The following is a 20295-nucleotide window of genomic DNA, read 5'->3' as shown; positions in this document are numbered from 1 at the left end:
AAAAAAAGCTAGTATGTTTATATTAAATACAAAAAAAGTAAACTACATAATAGCGTTGTATTTTCTACATTAGCTAGTATATAAATAGTCTGTTCAAAAAAAGGGACGAAAGATACCAGAGGGACAGTCAAACTCATAAATCGAAAAAAAATGACAACGCCGTGGCTAAAAATGAAAACGACAAACAGACAAACAATAGTACACATGACACAACATAGAAAACTAAAGAATAAACAGCACGAACCCAACCAAAAACTAGGGGGGATCTCAGGTGCTCTGGAAGGGTAAGTAGATCATGCTCCACATGTGGCACCCGTCGTGTTCAAGCTGTATGCCGTGGTAACAACCTCATGACAGAGGCTTTTTAAATCTAAATCGACCAAATCAGTTCTCTATTTGTACTTGGAGAATATTGTCTATGATAGAATGTTGGAATAAAAAGGCACACAACTATCTTGGATTTCTTAATTAAACGTGGCTTATTTTTGCAAAAATATGGAGAGCGTGAGAATTTGCTGTTTATTACGAGCCAAGATTGTGGGAGACTCATATACATCTTATGTTAATGGATGTACTAACTGACACATATTTGTTTGGTACCGTTGAATCAGTTGAAGAGTTTGTCACTCATTTGTTTTTGCGATACCAAGACAGGCGAAAGATACCAGAGGGACATTCAAACGCGTAAGTCGAAAAAAAACTAACAACGCTATGGCTAAAATAGAAATACTCAATATATAAATAAAGGCAACAGTAGTATACCGCTGTTCAAAACTCATAAATCCATGGACAAAAAACAAAATAGGGGTAACAAACTAAAACTGAGGGAAACGCATTAAATATAAGAGGAGAACAACAACATAACATTAAAATGTAACACACACAGAAACGGACTAAGCATTAGACAAAATCCTATGAGAATAACAAATATAACATCAAAACCAAATACATGAATTTGGGATAGATAAGTACCGTTACACGTCTTATAGTAATGTGAATTCACACTCAAAAATAAGAGAAAACAAACGACACAACGGAAACACAACGTTAAAATGTAACACACACAGAAACGAACTATAATATAACAATGGCCATATTCATGACTTGGTACAGGGCACTTTTAAAGGAAAAAATGGTGGGTTGAACCTGGCTTTGTGGCATGCCAAACCTCCCTCTTTTATGGCCATGTGAAATATAACATTAGAATAACAACACAACATTACAGGACTACTATGTAAATAAATAGGAGAACACAATTGACAAAGAAACACACAAATAATAGCTAACAAAAGGCACCAAGGTAAAATTTTAATACGTCAGAAGTGCATTTTGTCCACACAAGACTTACTAGTGACGCCCAGATACAAAAGTTTGAAAGCCGAAACAAGTACAAAGTTGAACAGCATCGATGAACAAAAGTTCAAAAAAGTTGTGCCAAAAACGGCCAGGGTTTTCTGTTAGGTATCAGAACATCCCTATTATTTAGAATAATTTATACTTTTGCAAACAGTAAATTTAATAAAATGACTATACAAAAGATATGCATGATATAACTGAAGTATTAACTAATCACAGGAAACAACCGAAATACATTACATAACCCGACCAAATGCAACACAAAAAATAGACACATCTGAATAAGTCAAAACCTCTACGCCAAGTGACGTCATATTTGAAATTGTAAAAAATGACAAAAAAATGACGTCACATTTGAATTTGTAAAACAGATCATCGAAAAATGAAAAATGACGTCACATTTGAATGAATAAGATAGAATTAGGATTGATTTAAGCTAGAGTTTGAAATTCATTCATTACATAAAAATATATTTTCATCAACATTCCTTCTCCTTTTTAAATTTGTTGTCCTGATACATTTTTAGATCTTTGAATTTCATAGAGTAAACTACAAATGAATACAAAAAATTCACTTCATAGAATTTGAATGATATTCCTAACTTACCTTCATCAGTACCGTCCGAACCCCTATACCAATTGAAAGCCTATGATCTTTTCAGTTATTCAGACTTCAAATTTTGTTTATTCATAATTCTTCCTAGGACTTTTTACCTCCTCATTACTAGATTCATAAATACATTGTTCATTTGAGAAATATGTTCAAACGATTGTGAGTGCACATCTAAATGTCTATATTGGTTTTTCAGTTTATCCAACACAATAAAGATGTTGGTCCTCCATGCTCTTCAACTTCCGGATCGTATTTGGCCTTTTTACATTTTCTTTGATTCGAGCGTTACTAATGAGTCTTTTGTAGACAAAATGCGCGTCAGTCGCAAACACAAAATTCTAATCCTTGTATCTATAATGATTTTATATATAAAACTCATATTACAATAGTGAGAAATATTAAGAACGTACTAGCTGGAACTTAGAAACATACAAAGCATATCAATACAGTCACAATGAATTATTATGGCATATAATATACAAATAACTAAAACTGAAATTGTTGAAGATCGTAGAATTATGTGGGATTATCATATATACACAGACTGACTACATTTATTTTTGTTTATCATAATTGTACATATATAATCATGTAAATCATAAAAATGTAAACATACTTGAAATATAAAAATATGTTCTAATTATAAACAACCATGTATATAGTTTGCAGTCCTCTTAATAAGGACCACTAAACCACTCCACTGATCAATAGTACGGGCTAAGGTCCAAATTATATCACATATTCGAAATAATGAAATTGAAAAATAATGTGTTTTTTTAAATGTCTAAAAATAAATTTACACTGAATCTTTAATTAGAATTCACTGAATTTTAATTCAAGGTCAAATAACAATAGAACTTTAAATTGTGATTGTTACGTAATTTGATATTATGTTTAATTGGTTGTTTACTAACTGAATATGTAATAATATTTCTAAGTGAATCAAAATGGAGGACGATGTGTATGATTTATGTGTAGTTGGAGCTGGAATGGTAGGGTCTGCAGTAGCAAAATATGCATCAGAATGGGGTCGTGTTTGTTTGGTTGGACCAGAAGAACCAAAGGTATCATAAAGACTGTAAATATGTTTTCTTTTAAGATAATGCATATTCTGGAACGTTAAGGTGCAATGTAAAACCTATTGAAAATGTTATGATAAAATTGACAATGGAAATGGGGAATGTGTCAACAGAGACTACAACTCTACCGAAGAGCGGTTGACATCTGAAACTCTTACCAAAATAACATACATTTAATACAACATAATAGTTATCAAAGATACCAGGCTTATAGCATAAGTGCGATTCGACGATTGATAGGATTGAGACCAGGTGGGTCAGTCGAGTTCGCTTTCAATTCTTGGGTTCATCTATTCATGTCTGAAATAAACAGAAAATAATATTTTTGTAACGATATGAAAATAAGGTATGATGGCCAATTAGACAAATATCAACAAGAGTTTAAATGATGTAGATATAAGCATGCAATTATATTCATTGTACGGCATTCAAAAATATGAGGTTATTTGATTTACATAAATCAGGTCAACATAGGACCAAGCAAGCACGAGAATAAATGCAACATAAGGTAAGGAAAAAATCCGATTAAGGTAGCAATGGATGAGAAAGCTAAAACGAGGCATCGGACAGCGTAGCAACCAGCATTCCATGATATGAAGTTCCAATAGAACATATCACAGATATTTTGAAACTAGAATAGCTGAATAAAATTGAGTATTTTTCAATTTAATGGAAATAATTGAGATAAAATAAAACAAGATGAACTAACTTTAAAATGAAAACAAGCTTACAAATAACATAAAACTGATTGTCTTAGGAAAGGGATGTTAATTGTAAGAGAGATATATTTGGATGTCACTACGATGAGGGAAGAATTGCGAGATGTTTAGCTCATGACCCTATCTGGACACAGTTGGCACGTATCTCTATGTCAAGGTACAGACAAATAGAAAGTGATTCAGGTAATGACCACTCTGTATCAGCTAAAAATGGTTGTGTAATTTATACAGTATCAATTTTTTTGGCATATCTCAATAAAAAGTAAAATCACAAAAATACTGAACTCCGAGAAAAATTCAAAACGGAAAGTCTCTAATCAAATGGTAAAATCAAAAAAGCTAAAACATATCAGACGAATGGATAACAACTGTCATATTCCTGACTTGGTACATGCATTTTCTCATGTTGAAAATGGTGGAATGATCCTGCTTTTATAGCTAGATAAACCTCTCACTTGTATCATACAATGTATAGACAGAAGATTGTTATAACAGCTATGAACTGAAACAGCAATATTGATACCACGTTAAGAAAGGACACTCGTTCTATTAGGACTCGTTTTGTATTCCATCAATACATTGACACGTCACTAGTAACTATTCGCATTACTAATCATTGTTTAATAAGAAATTGATCCTGTATTGCCATATCTGTGTCTATTGCATTGTATATGTCTTTGTCTTTGTATAATCAAATGTCACCAATAAACAAATACTTAGATCTGGTATGATTGCCAATTGGAACACTTTCTATAAAGAACCAAAGTACGAGGTAATATATCAAAATAAGAAAAATAAGACAACTATATACCAACAAACATAGGACAGACATGTACAAGAAAACATGTAAAAAATGGTAAAAAAGAAGGATCAATATAACTGATCAAACAGAATGGTTCAATAATTGATTATAATTCACATAAAATCTATATTTAAAACTGTATCTAAACTATTTTAAAGTACCTGAGTGTTCTCTTAAACCATTATAGATGATTGTTACAAACTGATGTGTTGTGAAAAAATATATTTCCACTTTAGTATTGTGAAATATTTGTATACTTCAGTTGGGGTAGGCATAAGTCAAAAACATAAATCCATAAAAAGTTTTTTTTCGACGTTTTTTACAACCAATATCGTCACAGATTAGTTAATACATAAAAGTAATTGTAATCATAATCTTATAGAAGTCTGTGGAATGATCCATTACGTCGTAACTACAATCCCCTTCCCTTTCATGAATGTGACCTACCGAATTAGACTATTTACCGGATTTGTTATCACATAAGCAACACGACGGGTGCCAAATGTGAAGCAGGATCTGCTTACCTTTCCGAAGCACATGAGTTTTTTTGGGGGGGGAGGGGGGGGGTCGTGTTGTTTATTCTTTAGTTTTTTATGTTGTGTCATGTGTGCTGTTTTTTGTTTGTCTTTTTCATTTTTAGCCATGGCATTGTCAGTATGTTTTACATTTACGAGTTTGACTGTCCCTTTGGTATCTTTCGTCCCTTACTGTAACTTGATCTTTTATTACGTTTTTAGTGACTTACGTTGTAATCTTATTTTTGATTTAGGGATTGATTTTTATGATGAAGTTGGGTCATTAGTAGCAGGAGGAAAGGATACAAAATATATGATTGACAATGAAAGGGTATCAAAGGAACAACAGCTGGAAAGTGAGATACTGTCAAACGAGACACTCAAAACGAAGTTTCCACTTTTAAATTTCTCTGACATAGATCATGCTTTATATGAAGTAAAGGCCGGACATATCAGTGCAAGAAATTTGGTCAGTGCACAAATTAAGCTAGCTAAATCCAAGGGTTGTACATACATCAATGAAATTGTTGAAAAAGTTACTCAGATGGAAGAAGATTGCAATAGTAAAATGATTGTAAAAACAGAATCAGACAAACAAGTCGTATGCAGGAAAGTACTTCTAGCAACTGGCGCCTTTACAGCTTTCAGAAATCTTCTTCCTGAAGATTTAGAATTGGAAGTAGGGCTGTGTCCTCTTACCACTGCTATGATTGAAGTAACAGCTAATGATTTCACGAATATGAGGTTAGATTGTGATAAAATAAAATAGTTAAATTACAATAAGCTGACCCTCTCCGGAAACACTGAAAGTTCTGTTAATCATCAGTTTCAATAGGCTGGTTTTTCTCCCTAATATCTGCGCTAAAAAATGTCCAATCTACATATCCAATTTAAAAAAGGAAAAAGGAGCACGTGTAAGACTTGTGATATGTAAATCACGACTCCTGATTTGACTAGTAATTTAACATCTAAAACATATTATACTAAATCTTTCGAGCCTCTGGACTGTTCCACGAACAATGTCGTGTACGGAATCGAATGTACTTTGTGTGGACTTCTTTATGTTGGTGAAACTCGTCAAACTTTGCGTAAAGGAATGAATTAACACCGGTCTGATAATAAAGATCCTCAATTTAGGATTCTTTATAACCATTTTAATCAACCAAACCATGATCCTTATTTATCTATGAAAGTACGCATCATTGAGAAAATTTATCACCACACAAATAGCCCTGTACTAAGTACTCCTTCCCGCAAAGATAGAGAAAATTTCTGGATAAGGGAGTTAGGGACTGCAATGCCATATGGTTGCAAAGACAACATTTAAGGAGTAGGACATTTGTCAAGTCCTGCCTGCAGTGATGTTAATGTAATGAGTTTATTTAATACTACCTTAAGACAACAACGTAGTCATGGGCAAAAACATTACAATCGGCCTAATGTAAAAAAGTCTGCCAAATCTAGATCACCCTCTGGGAGCTTTGATGACCTTCTTTCACATCTTCATCATCCACTAGGGTTACATTACATAAAAACTATTCTCTTTTCACTGCCAGTTAATTTTCTAAAACGTTTGAGAGATTATGCACTTGACAAAGGAGGCACCAATACATTTTCTGCAATATACAGACTAGTCAGTATTATTTGTGATGTAGCTCTTGTACGTCTTTTCAAACCAGTAAGATCGGAACCTTTACATGAGGATAGGAGAAGATTCCTTCCTGTTGATTTTGCCAATAGAGGAATTGATGCAATCAATATCTGCAACGTTCTACATCACAAGGAGGTAACATCTAAAATTCCTATTTATTTTCAAAATCAGTCTTTTCCTATTGTATCCTACATGTACAGTTACACCAAAACCATTGCACCTAAAATATTTAACTATAAACAAGCATTGCAGAACCTTGACTTAGAACAATACCTAAAAAACCCTCCGACATGTGACTGTTCCCACTCGCCTTATAATTACAGCCCCTCTGGTCATGTTATAACTGGGGATCTAAACATAATTCAACATGAAAATCTCAGAAAGGGGATTTCTCATGGTCCTAAGTTTAGAGAACCCCAACACATCAATTGGAACCATAACTTCAAAATATTTATGGATTCCATTGAGGACTACACCAGAGCATGGGCTAAGCGAGAAGAAGTTGAACTGGACACTTTGTCAGAATGGGTTAAAACTATCAGGTCTCTGATAAAACATTGCATTCACAAGTTGAAAAACTGTGTGAACGATCGACCAAAGTCCGTTTTCAGAGACAAAGAGGCCATGAAATGTCTATCAACTCTTCATGATAAGTATGTTGTTGTTCCTGCGGACAAAGCTTCAAATAATATTGTCTTTGTATGTAAATCGTATTACTACGAATGTCTTGTAAAAGAATTGGGTGTAAAGGAGCACTCAGGTAATCCCACATACAAAGACATATCATTTGACAAGGATGAGATTTTAGCAAATCATAAGTCCTTCATGGCTTCAATAAACATTACATTGAACACCAAATCGGAGGACTTACCTTGTTTGTATTGTATACCAAAGCTTCATAAAATTCCGTACAAACAACGGTATATTGCTGGCTCATCTTCATGTTCCACTAAAGAATTGTCCATTAAATTGACTAAAATTCTGTCCGCAGTGAAAGAGGGTCTTCAGAAATACTGTGAAACTGTTTACTCGCGTAGTGGTATTAACCATATGTGGATTCTTAAAAATTTTAAAGAACTTCTAGACAATTTTAAATCTCGGTCCTTTTCTGAAATTAGTTCCATCAAAACTTTTGATTTTTCAACCCTGTATACCACCATTCCCCATGTGAAATTGAAAAATCGCCTAAAAGAAATAATCCACAATGCCTTTCAACATAAAAATGATAGCATACGCTATAAATTTATTACTTTGGGATTTCATAAGGCATATTTCGTTACAAGTGACAAACAAAAAGGTAAAGCATGCTACACAGAAGAACAAGTGGTCAGTATGCTGGAGTTTCTTATCGACAACATATTTGTTGAGTTTGGAGGTAGACTTTTCCAACAAATTGTCGGCATTCCTATGGGAACAAACTGTGCGCCTCTTCTTGCCGACCTCTTCTTATTTTCTTATGAATCGGAGTTCCTCCAGACACTTGTCAAAAACAAGAGGATCAAAAAAGCCAGATTATTTAATTTCACTTTCAGATATATTGATCATGTTCTTTCCATAAACAATCCGAAATTTTCTGATTGGGTTCCATTAATATATCCCCCAGAACTAGAGATTAAAGAAACAACAGACACGGCTTCCTCCGCCTCATTTTTAGACTTATATCTCGAATTTGACTTACACAGTCATCTCAGTACCAGAATCTATGACAAACGAGACGATTTTAATTTTGAAATTATAAATTCCCCCCACCTTAGTAGCAATATACCAACTTCACCTGCATATGGGATATATATTTCCCAACTTATTCGATATTCAAGAGCTTGCAGCTCCTACTCAGACTTTGTAAAACGTCATCAGTGTCTGAGTAGAAAGTTGATGAACCAGGGATATGTCAAAGAACGTCTCGTCCTTTTTCTAAAAAAGTTCATCGGAAGGTACCAAGACCTTGTTGATAAATATTCCGTATCTACTTCTCAAATAATACACGATGGTCTTGATGTATAGATTCTGCGTACTAATGTTGTTTATCGTCTTAACAACGTGTTTTATAGTTCTTTCATTTGTCTTTGTTCTATTTTTAATATTACTTTTACTGTTGAATGGTTTGATGTTATATCCGTTTGACGTGGCTCGGTACTTATACATCTCGTCAATGTGTTTGTATCGGCTTCCATTTTTTTGGTGGTTTGTTTTGTATATTCGACTTTTTGTATTTCTTTTGGTCTTATAACGTGACTCTGTACTTTAAAAAAATCCCGTCAGTATGCTATTGTTCTATGTCATTATGATATATTTCTATTATGAATTACAATATTCGTTGAACCACAAACGTCAAAATCATCCAATCACGAAGTGGAATTAACTATTTGTGGATTCTTATAAATTCTATATATAACTTTTGGACTAGCTTAAATCTCGGTCTATTTCTGAAATTTATTCTTACATACTTTTGATTTTTTAACCCTGTGTGCTAACATTGCCTATGTAAATTTTAAAATTGTTTGTATGCACATTGAACGACAAATGTATGTGACGTATAAAATTTTCTGACGTCAGACACTCAAATCAATGAATGTGTTCGTAGACAGTAGATGTTTTTATGTTCTGTTAAATTGTTCCTTTTAAAATTGTTAAACGATGATGACCGATGTACCCATATTTTGACTTTTTTATGTATTGTGTCTGTTTATTTAACGCATCAATGTAAATATAACGGAATTTGATGAGACTGTCATTAAAGTGAGAGGGTTAGCGCTATAGAACCAGGTTTAATCCACCATTTTTTACATTTGAAAATGCCTGTACCAAGTCAGGAATATGACAGTTCTTGTCCATTCGTTTTTGATGCGTTTTGTTATTTGATTTTGCCATGAGATTATGGACTTTCCGAATTGATTTTTCTCTAAGTATAGTATTTTTGTGATTTTACTTTTTGCTTGTTGGAAGATATATTTAGTTTAAAAGCATTTAGTATATCTAGGTACAAATACCAGCGTCATTACGGTACAATGATTGATAATATATTACGCCATATCTTTTCCGAATATATTTGATAGTCCTTCCAGCACTTAAATTGATTTTTTTCAAGCTGTTAATGTGTTTCTGATATAGCTATTGTTTTGTAATACGGAGGATAGTGTCGTTGTGCATAATTTAGTTATAGTCTTTCGTCTGTTTGTTTTTATATTAGTTTCATGGATTTAAATTTATATTCTATTATCATTAAACGTTAAACTTCGATAGTCACCAAAGCAGGTTATCCAAATGAAAGAGACAAATTTAGTATACAACTGCTAAATAGTAAAAAGTATTCTCACTTTAAGAAATATTTATTTTAATGGGACTCGCGGGTCTAAATATTTTTTTTTAATAGAGGATTTTGCTATATTTTTTATAAACGAACTTTATCTTATACTTAATAGAAAAATAAGATAACAAAATGGGGTCACCATTCATTTACGCTCACAATCTGCCTTCGAAAGAAGCATACATTTTTGCAAATGTACTTTTTTCTGTTAAACTAATAGAGAAATGTGTGCACCAAATAATTTTGAGCCTTTTCAAGGATATATACATTTTAAAAGTCATCTGGGGCCAGCACGAATTGATTTTTTTTAATTATTTTTGTACCATATGATAAAGTTACAACTAATAAAGATAATAAATAAAATTCGTAATTAAAAATAAAAGTTTATTTTTTTTCTGAAATTGTTATACCATCGAGCCTCCTTAAAAATAATTTATATCAGTTTACCTTGCAAAAATGAGTTCTGTTAATGTTTTTGCTTATTTTTAGAAAATATCCCGCTGTAATATATTTTGGAAAAGGAGCCGATAATTGGAAAAAGGATTACCCGCGCTCAAAAGATGGAGACTACAGCTGGTATATGCTGCCGCCTATTAAATATCCAGATGGTAAATATATATATAAGCATTGTCCGTTTTCATCTATTTGATTTACTTTTGATGGACAGGTTTTAAAATAAAAGCATTTTAAAATGATTTATTAGTTTTGTAATATATACGAGCAATTTATACATTTGTCTTCATTAACAGAATATTCAATATACTTGATATCCGAGTGTATAAATACTTTTATCATATACTTAGCATTGATATGATAGCTTTTGCATATGTGTAATGAGCGGAAGTAAACAAGCCATAATTTCCCACCCGGGCTGATAACCCATATCAGGTGCATCGCGTGCACAAAACCCATAATAGTGCCTCTCGTGCAAGTTACTTCCGGTGTTTCCGGTATCGGTTGTTTACTTTTCCATTGTGACGTCAGATATTTTTTATGACCACGTCAAAATTTACGGGAACTTTTGTGGGTGCTAACAAATGCCATTGACAATTATGAATCATTTTATAGTACAACAAACATGGAGTAATAATGATCATAAAACTTTTCCAAATTTTCAATGTTTCAAAATGCCTCTAAAGGAAATGTTACCATACATATATATATATGGAGGTAGTGATGCTGTTGTTGGACAATTATAGTATATTTGATTCATAAGTTAACTTCTTTATAAAGTTTTTGACTGTTTTAGTTCTTGCATTTGTTTATTTGCCTTACATAAAACTATTGTCGGAAGTATATGATAAAGCGATTTATACATGGCCTTTTCCATATCAGCCTGGATATCATCCCTCCACCCATATCAGCACCTCGACTCCGTCTCGGGCTGATATGGGAGTCTCGGCATGATACCCAGGCTGATATGGAAAAGGCCATGTATTGATCTCTATTTATACATTTTTTTTCAAAATCAATATGCAGTACTATATAGCAAAAGTAAGAAATCGAATTCGGATATCTGATACCTAATCATGTATGCAGAATTTCTTGTAATTGCTATGATTAATCGAACATTCGTGTCCATGCTTCTAAAATCGTATTCACACAAAAAAACGCTCCTTTAGTATTGATCTTTAAAACGTAACTGTCCGGCATAAATATAAAAGTATAAAAGAGATATGATTTCCAAAAAGCCAAATCTTCACAGGAGATTAAATAACACAGAAGTTTACAATTGTATGTCACAGTAAAACCTGCAACAATGAGCAGAACCAATATCACATGTTTTGGAATACATTTGAGAAAAAACGATTAAGACAAAAATGATAGCTAAAGTGTAACAGTTGAAAGACTTAAAAACCAAAAGGAGTTGCAACCTAAGCTTTACTTGAGTTATATCGTTTGAAGAACTAGACATTGTAGACCAAATACCATTTGGGTGGTATCAGGGATTCCGACTGAAAGTGTCAATATCTAGTGGTTCTGATCTAGTGTGATAGAGCGCATACACACGATTTTCTGAAATTCTTAAATGGAAGGTTAGTCCATCTATCCGTGATCTATGTTAAATGTGTGGAATTTAATTTTTATTCAAACAGTAAAACCGTTACATAGTTAGTTTGATGCGTCTAACAATAGTGTTGTTATTTATTAAACATCCGATGCTATGGATGGTATTTTTTGGGTTCAGACCGTTATAGGTTTTAATTCTCATTTTAGAGAAGTACTATATAAAGCTAGGACATTTACAACATGCAACAACTAAACGTTTTACCAGCAGTGGTGAAGTAAAGGAATGGTATTGTAGTGGTGGAGATAAAACACTCGTCAATGATACAGTTGATCTTTTCAAAACTGTCGTTCGAGGTAAGGTTTCTATTGTAAAAAAATAAAAGAAGTTTACTGAATCGGATTGATTTGGATATGACATGTTTCGTAAATTTAACACGATATTGTGTTATTATGTGATTAGGAGTTGTAATTATCGATTAGTATACTAGCGATTTGATACATTTCGGATATTAGAGTTGTATCATTTAACACATGAAAGTACGGACACTGGGTTTCAACTATTTAGACGGGTAGTTAGTTTTACTCAATTACACAACAAGAAGATTTAACTCTTTAGAACTCATGTCGCCATCTTGCAAAATAATGAATCGAAAGCATCAGGTTGTTCCAACTAATCAAATGGTTTTCAAAACGACGAAATAAAACCCAAACATTACAAATGTTGCAAACAACTTAAACACGAAAAAAGAAATTAACAGTATCCTTTTACTTTTCTTTCCGCTATATAGATGATGTTCTTTCACTTAATAATTAAAAAAGTTGGTAATTTTATTGGACGCAACTATTCCATCGAACTTCACATAAAGGATACAACAGATACAGTTAATTATGCCTTATATTTTGACTTACGTCTCGAAATTGATACTGAGGGTCGGAGGGAAGCAAACCGCTACGATTTTACGACATAAAAGATGATTTCAGCTCCCCAATTGTGAGTTTTTCATTTCTATATAGCAACATTCCAGCAGCGCCTGTATACGGAGTATGTATCTCCTAGTTCATACGTTATTCTAGGATTTGTATTTCCTATCGTCATGATTTCCTTGATAGAGGGTTGTTGCTCACATGAAGTTGTTAAGAGTTTCAAGTGGGGAAGTTTCAATCAACACTTCGTAAGTATAGACGCAAGAGTTTCAAATGGGGAAGTTTCAATCAACACTTCGTAAGTATAGACGCCATCACGGCTTGGTTAAGTGGTATGGAATATCCGTTTCACAGTTGGAAGCGGATATGTTCAAAATGTCCAAACTACAATCCTGTCCCCTTTTCTTGAATGTCACTACCGAATTAGACTTAGGGTTTGTATTAAGCAGCACGATGGTTTCTTCCCTTTCTTGTAATATAATATTTTAGATGTAAAATCTATCAACTGTACTGATTTTGAATAAAAGACTATTATTATATACGATTGCGAGTATCAGATCAGTACCTTAAAGGTAAGTATGTACATCTGTTAACTCTTCTAGAGCACCTAATATCACCCAAGTTTTTGGTGGGGTTCGTGTTGCTTAGTATTTAGTTATCTATTTTGTGTCTGAGGTACTATTATTTGTTTGATAGTTTCTTTTTAAGCCATGACGTCAGTTCATTTTCGATCTCTGGTATCTTTCGTCCCTCTTTTATGAATGGTCATATGTTAAATATGGAGCTAGAATTATATCTGCATTATTTGTTTTATAAAATGTTCTTCTTTTGTGTTTTTATTGTAGGCGTTGAACCGATTTCCTGCCATGGTGATAGCTGTGTTATAACAACAACCCCAACTAAACGACCATACTTAGATACAATACATCCACAGCTAGGTGTCGCTGTAGGTGGGAATGCGTACGCAGCAAAATCAAGTGACGAGATAGGAAGGATAGCTGCTGTGATGATGATGAAAAATGAATGGGATTCATCCTTAGAAAAGACAGATTTTCGTTTCAAAATGAAAGAAAAAAGGTCAAACTGACAGTTTACATCTGCAAATGGTACCTAGCTTATTTCTTTGAATGACCCAACAAATTCAGGAATATGGCAGTTGTTTTATGTTAGTGTGATGTGTTTGAACTTTCCATTTTAAATTTTACTTGGAATTATACATTCGTTATTTTTTCCCTACTACTCATTAATCTATGATTTCAGCAATGTTTACGACACGATCTACTGCAACATTTTTCTATTTTTCTATTTTTTTTATGTCACTATATTTTATTGAACACACATTAAAAAGAACTAGTTATTTCTTGTGGCTAATCTAAATTCTGAAATATATATTACTATATTATTATGTATCCATTAATTTTTAATTTTTAGTGGGGTCCGTGATGTTTTTGTACCCCTATTAATGACATTTTGTTCACGTATCGTTGTCAATGTGATGGAAATTGATGCTACTTTCATACAAGTGAGAGGTTCAGCTAGCTTTAAAACCAAGTTTAATCTACCATTTTCTACATTTGAAAATGCCAGTACCAAGTCAGGAATATGACAGTTGTTGTCCATTCGTTTGATGTGTTTTATAATTTGATTTTGCAATTTGATTCGGGACTTTCCGTTTTGAATTTTCCTCGGACATGTCTAAGTTCAATGTGTTTGTGATTTTTCTTTTTACTTCCATAGTATAGTCATCTTATTATCATTGTTTGAAATTTTCCTACAGTTGTCTGCCCTTAAATCGATTGGTTGGAAAATTGATTCGTTTACAAACAAATATTTGGTATTGACTAAAACAGTCTAAATGATGCAATATACATGACATATTTTCTATATCTCTATTTAATTGACCAGTGTTACACACATTATGTAGGGAAAGAACTAGACCGCCTGTGTACTGCTATTTTACAATCCAAAATGGTGGTTTTCTGTTTATTTTCCATAAGTTAGAATTCCGGTTTAATTGGCCTTGTTATACACACTAAATAAATTAAGGCAACAACAATTTACAGCTTTTCAATATAAAAGTTAAAAATCGATTAAGCAAAAACAAACCGGGGTTACAATGCCAAATCGATGGAAACACATCAACTATAAGAGGAAAACAACAGAACAATAGAAAATCAATCTGCAGCACAACAAAATGCATAGAAAAGAAATATTAACTTCGATGATGACCAACGATCATGGTAAACATAGTCACGGCCCATTCATAGTTCAAAGTATCTGAAGCAGGAAATCGGTGCCTGACAAATAAACAAAGAGGTTAGTGCAATACTAATCGTCCCTTCAAAACCAGTGACCAAATATGAAGAAGTTATCCTTCTCAGTAGTACTGACACAATGTGTGAACAAAACAAACAGATATATTAGGTAAAAGTGTCAAAAAAAGGTTAAAGCAGTAATCATTATGTTATGATCTTTATCAATATAAAATCAAACAAATTTATCTACAAAGAAACACAAAATGCCAAAAAGACAAAGCACATAAGCAAAAACGTAAGACAAACATATAACGTGGATTTAAGCTATATACCTCAGCCACATTCTACATCTTGTAAGCGATATCGATAATTTTTCATGTTAAATTAATTAATCGTTAATTGATCTTGCTGACTGAGTAGTTCTTGTACGGTCAGGGATATCACTGATTTTCTGAGGTTTTTGTCGAGCTTGCGACCTATGTCGCAGGAACCTTAACATATAGATAGTGATCCGGCGGAGGCGTCGGCGTTTACTAACTTCTTAAAAGCTTTATATTCAAGAAAGTTGAAGATCTGGTGTCATCTGACTTTGACCTCATTTCATGGTTCAGGGGTTAAATTCAAGTTTTGGTCTTTGGTTTTTCTAATACTATATGCAATAGGTAAACTATATTTCGTGTATGGAAAAGTGTGTGATGTACATACCAGTCTCTTAGGTTTCATTTTACCGTGACCTCATTTTCATTGCCAAGTGTTAAGTTTTTGTGTTTTGGTCTGTTTTTCTTAAACTATAAGCAAAAGGTCAACTATAGTTATTGTATTGAAAGATTGTAAGCTGTTCATGTCTGTCTGGCATGGTTCATCTGACTGTTACCTCATTTTCATGGTTTATTGGTCAATTTTAAGTTTTCTTGGTCTGATTCTTAGAAACTCTAAGCAATAGGTCAGCTATATTGAATTGAATGATTGTAAGGTGTATATGTATTTCTCGTTTGGTTTATACGACCTTGCCCTCATTTCTTTGATCATGTTAAGTTTATGTGATAGTTGGGGTAAAGCTTTACATTTAGGACTATCTACATAAACTCAATGGTTAGTAATGAAGACGAGGCATTGCAGGGTGTGCACTCATGTTTACAATGAATGACAAAAGAGATGAGTTTAATTTCCCAATAGTGAACTTTCCATTTCTTTGTCGCAACAGTCCTGTCGTGATAGCATATGGAATTAATATCTTCAAATTGACACGATATTCCAGAAAATGCATCTAATATAATGATTTCCTTGATATAGGGTCGTTGCATATATAGAAGCCATTCAACCACATCGCTCTTACCCCAAATGGAATTTACTAACCCCTTATATATCCTATTAGGTCAATACAAAACTATGTTTCTAATAATATGGTCCGGGTAATTAATACGATGGATGTTAAAAATATAATATAACTGTAAATTGTATAAGGTATGAAGGAGCTTTCAAAGAGTTACACATTGTAAGTGAAAAGTTTCTTAATTTTAAACGCAATTTTGCATGATCATTACGTAATTTTCCATCCGAAAATGAGTTTGTCGACTTCAACTTTGGAGAATGATTTCAAGAAAATCAGTCATATATTTTAAGTCATAGGCAATGTGGGCTTCAAATCAATTTTCTTGTTTAAATAACAATACTTCATATGTGATTTACCTCAGTTTTTGATTAGGTTCACGTTGCTCAGGCCCAACTTTTCTATGTTGTGTTTTATGTACTTATGTTTGTCTGTTTCCCTTTTTTTTGCATGGCTTTGTCAGTTTTATTTCGACCTATGCAACATAATTTCATTGTGGTTTCTTTCATCTTCATCTTAATGTTTTTGTTTTTCTAAGTTAAAATTGGGTGTTATTGGTGAATTACATCCCTTTATTTAGCGCCCATGCCCTTACAACTATGAAGGTAACTGTAGAACGTACCATATTCCAACCCTTGAAAATATTATCTAAGGAATACCGATGCGTACAGTTTGTGCTAAATTATCTGATACTTTTGCGTTTGTTTTTTGTTTTTTTTTTTTTTTATCTTAGAAGAAACCGTCATTTTATAATGATGATTTTTTAAAGTTGCATGTAATTTTAGTGATAACTAATTATGGTCAGATGTCAAATAATTGATGTCAGCACATCACAAGCTCAATTTCCAAAATTGTTTAAAATTGAAAAATTAACCCCTAACTATTCTAAATATGTACCATTTGTAGCTCAACTATCATGTCATTAAACAAAAACTATATTTTTGTATTCCATGATTAATTTTTAAGATATTTCATATTTGTACCTCACTGAACAAGAATGTGTCCATAGTACACAGATGCCCCATTCGCACTATTTTTTTCTCTACTATCGTAGTTGGGGCATACAATCACAAGACCTCATTCCTTTAGAGATTTAAATTTATTAAACTGTTCATTTCATAACGTATCAGTATAAGTATATAACAGTGACACGAAGAATAGGCTATAAATTGATGCAAAAAACACATTACAAATTTATCTAATAATCCTCAAAATCTTGCATTGAAACATAAACGTCAAATATCTTGTTGTAGTTCACCACCGAAACACGTTGTTTGTGTTAGTAAGTTACATCTGCTGCTGCTACTACACTAAAAATAAAAAAAAACTCGTAAGACAAAAAAGGGACATTTATACTCGAAGGTCGAAGGGAACGTTACAACTCTATAGTAAAAATATTAACGTAGATGCAAAAAAAAAAAACCGGAACAAACTACCACATGGAAATATAAAGACTGAGGAACACACATTCTAGCTTACAGGAAACGAAATTTCTTTAACTTTATCTCCCACTTTATAGATAATGTCTTCTGACTGTTTTGAAAACAATAATTTCATTGCAATTTTAAATAGAGAATATCATAGCGACAGTCACGGATATATCATATAATGATCTAAATCAGGACAGTAACAACGGACGGATGAGGACAATGTTTTACCAAAAGAGATATTTAAACCTTAAACAGTGGTATGAAAGCCAAAAATATGCACAAACTGTAAACATCAGTTGACAAAATCTATTGACCCACAAGATTGACAATCACAGAAAATACATAACTAGTTAAAATTACTAAAGATACATAGCACCGATTTAAGAGGAGTACTCGCAGTTACTCAACACTATATCAAAGCAATTTTTCAAAAATACTAGGGGATGAATAATGTTTAAGACGTCATAAAACAATATAAGCAATATAAAAAGAATATTGTACAATGTCAAAATGTAAGCATTGAAAGTTTGCAGGTCCTTAAGTGTTGTGTTGTCTTTTTGTTTTATTGGATTACATTTTTGATATAATCCGATAAAGGTTAAAGTATATATGACACAATGATTGGAGCTAATATTATTCGGATAGGAGATAATAAAGGTATAATTGTTTTCGATGCAATCAAACTTAAATAATATGATTTCTAACGAGTGTGACACTGATGTGTTTCTGGGACATGCAATTAAAATCATATCATACATGATCATTTGACATCAAACGTTTGCTTTTAAATAACCAACTGCGAAAGTCTTCAGAATTTGCTAATTTAAATTTAGACTATGAATTGCTCCCAAATATTATACAGCGTTAAACAAATCCTTAAATAATAATTACATACAATAAAAATGCACATATATACATGTAGCTAGTATAAAATGTAAAAGCATTATACATTAAGCTAAAATACAAAGTACAAATTCTGATTGACCGTTCTTCATTCTGTAAATGGTGTTTATGTTAACTCCGACTATATCCACTGAATACGTCACCTTTCTGTACAATATTTCTAAAAAGAACAATCACATATACGAATAAAAAGGAAATATTCAAACAAACGAAAAAGGCAGAAACATGAAAAGGTATGAATAAATATAAAATATACAGTTATTAACAAGGTCTCAAAGATTTAAATTCGTACGATAAAATTGAATCGAGTTTCAGTTACATATTTCCTGTATATATTACGCGTGTGCCTGTTCACAGATTTTATTTATAGGTCCAAAAAGTTCTGTAACGGAAATCAACGCCGCATACGTTCTGCGTTCACAGCTGCCACCAATAGAGTTAGGTCCTTCACCGGAAGAATCTCCAATTATGCGCGTCTTTATGGCGTCATTTACCAGAAATAGGGGGCGTCTGAGTCCCTGCACTATCAACGTGTTCATCAAGCGTCTTAGTGATCGTCATTGTGCAATATAAACTTAAATAATGTTTGTTCCGTAGGTAATTTATCATAATTTACCTAATGACAACAAATCTGAATGCCAATTATGATAATTCAATTGCCAAATAATTCGTAAAGTATAAAATCATATTTTCCCAACCACTAGCTCAACATGCGAACGGAAGTGACAATGATTCTGAACGCATGAACAATGTTCACTAAAACCCCTGTTTCTGACGGATATGCATCGAACTCGAAAGTGTATAAGTTGAATTTTGCGATATGTCTGTATCCAACTCAGGTATGGAATTTTTGATGGTCTTAAATCTAAAGAATTTAAGATTATCGTCTCATCAAAATTAAAACGAATAAAATTGAGAAAGGAAATGGTGAATATGTCAAAGCGACAACCACCCGACCATAGAGCAAACAACAGCCGAAGGCAACCAATGGGTCTTCAATGTAGCGAGAATTCCCGCACCCGTAGATGTCCTTCAGCTGGCCCCTAAAATATGCATAATAGTACAGTGATAATGGACGTCATACTAAACTCCGAATTATACACAAGAAACTAAAATTTAAAATCATACAAGACTAACAAAGGCCAGAGGCTCCTGACTTGGGACAGGCGCAAAATTGCGGCGGGGTTAAACATGTTTATGAGATCTCAACCCTCCCCCTATACCTCTAGCCAATGTAGAAAAGTAAAAGAATAACAATACGCACATTAAAATTCAGTTCAAGAGAAGTCCGAGTCTGATGTCAAAAGATGTAACAAAAGAAAATAAATAAAATGACAATAATACATAAATAACAACAGACTACTAGCAGTTAACTGACATGCCAGCTCCAGACCTCAATTAA

At 32.9% G+C, this 20295-nt stretch overlaps 1 protein-coding gene across 1 annotated transcript; it reads left to right on the top strand.

Annotated features, from left to right (window-relative positions):
* Positions 1–2841: 2841 nt before the first annotated feature.
* LOC143057610 (monomeric sarcosine oxidase-like) lies at positions 2842–14335 on the top strand. Its single transcript, XM_076230940.1, has 6 exons — positions 2842–3032; positions 3805–3949; positions 5338–5827; positions 10531–10649; positions 12259–12405; positions 13821–14335. The coding sequence occupies exons 1-6, from the start codon at positions 2916–2918 to the stop codon at positions 14060–14062; spliced, it is 1260 nt and encodes a 419-aa protein (XP_076087055.1). The 5' UTR covers positions 2842–2915; the 3' UTR covers positions 14063–14335.
* The last annotated feature ends 5960 nt before the right edge of the window (positions 14336–20295 follow it).

The sequence above is a fragment of the Mytilus galloprovincialis genome, chromosome 13 (genome assembly GCF_965363235.1).
Source record: "Mytilus galloprovincialis chromosome 13, xbMytGall1.hap1.1, whole genome shotgun sequence".
Taxonomy (NCBI): domain Eukaryota; kingdom Metazoa; phylum Mollusca; class Bivalvia; order Mytilida; family Mytilidae; genus Mytilus; species Mytilus galloprovincialis.
The sequence above is the reverse complement of the archived record's forward strand: the minus strand, read 5'-3'. Positions and strand labels throughout refer to the sequence as shown.

Excerpts from the sequence above, each read along its gene's own strand:
- LOC143057610 (XM_076230940.1), top strand. The coding sequence starts at position 2,916 with ATGGAGGACGATGTGTATGATTTATGTGTAGTTGGAGCTGGAATGGTA. Across the intron at positions 3,950-5,337 it reads ACAAATAGAAAGTGATTCAG|GGATTGATTTTTATGATGAA; the intron begins GTAATGACCACT and ends TTTTTGATTTAG. Across the intron at positions 10,650-12,258 it reads GCCTATTAAATATCCAGATG|AGAAGTACTATATAAAGCTA; the intron begins GTAAATATATAT and ends TTCTCATTTTAG.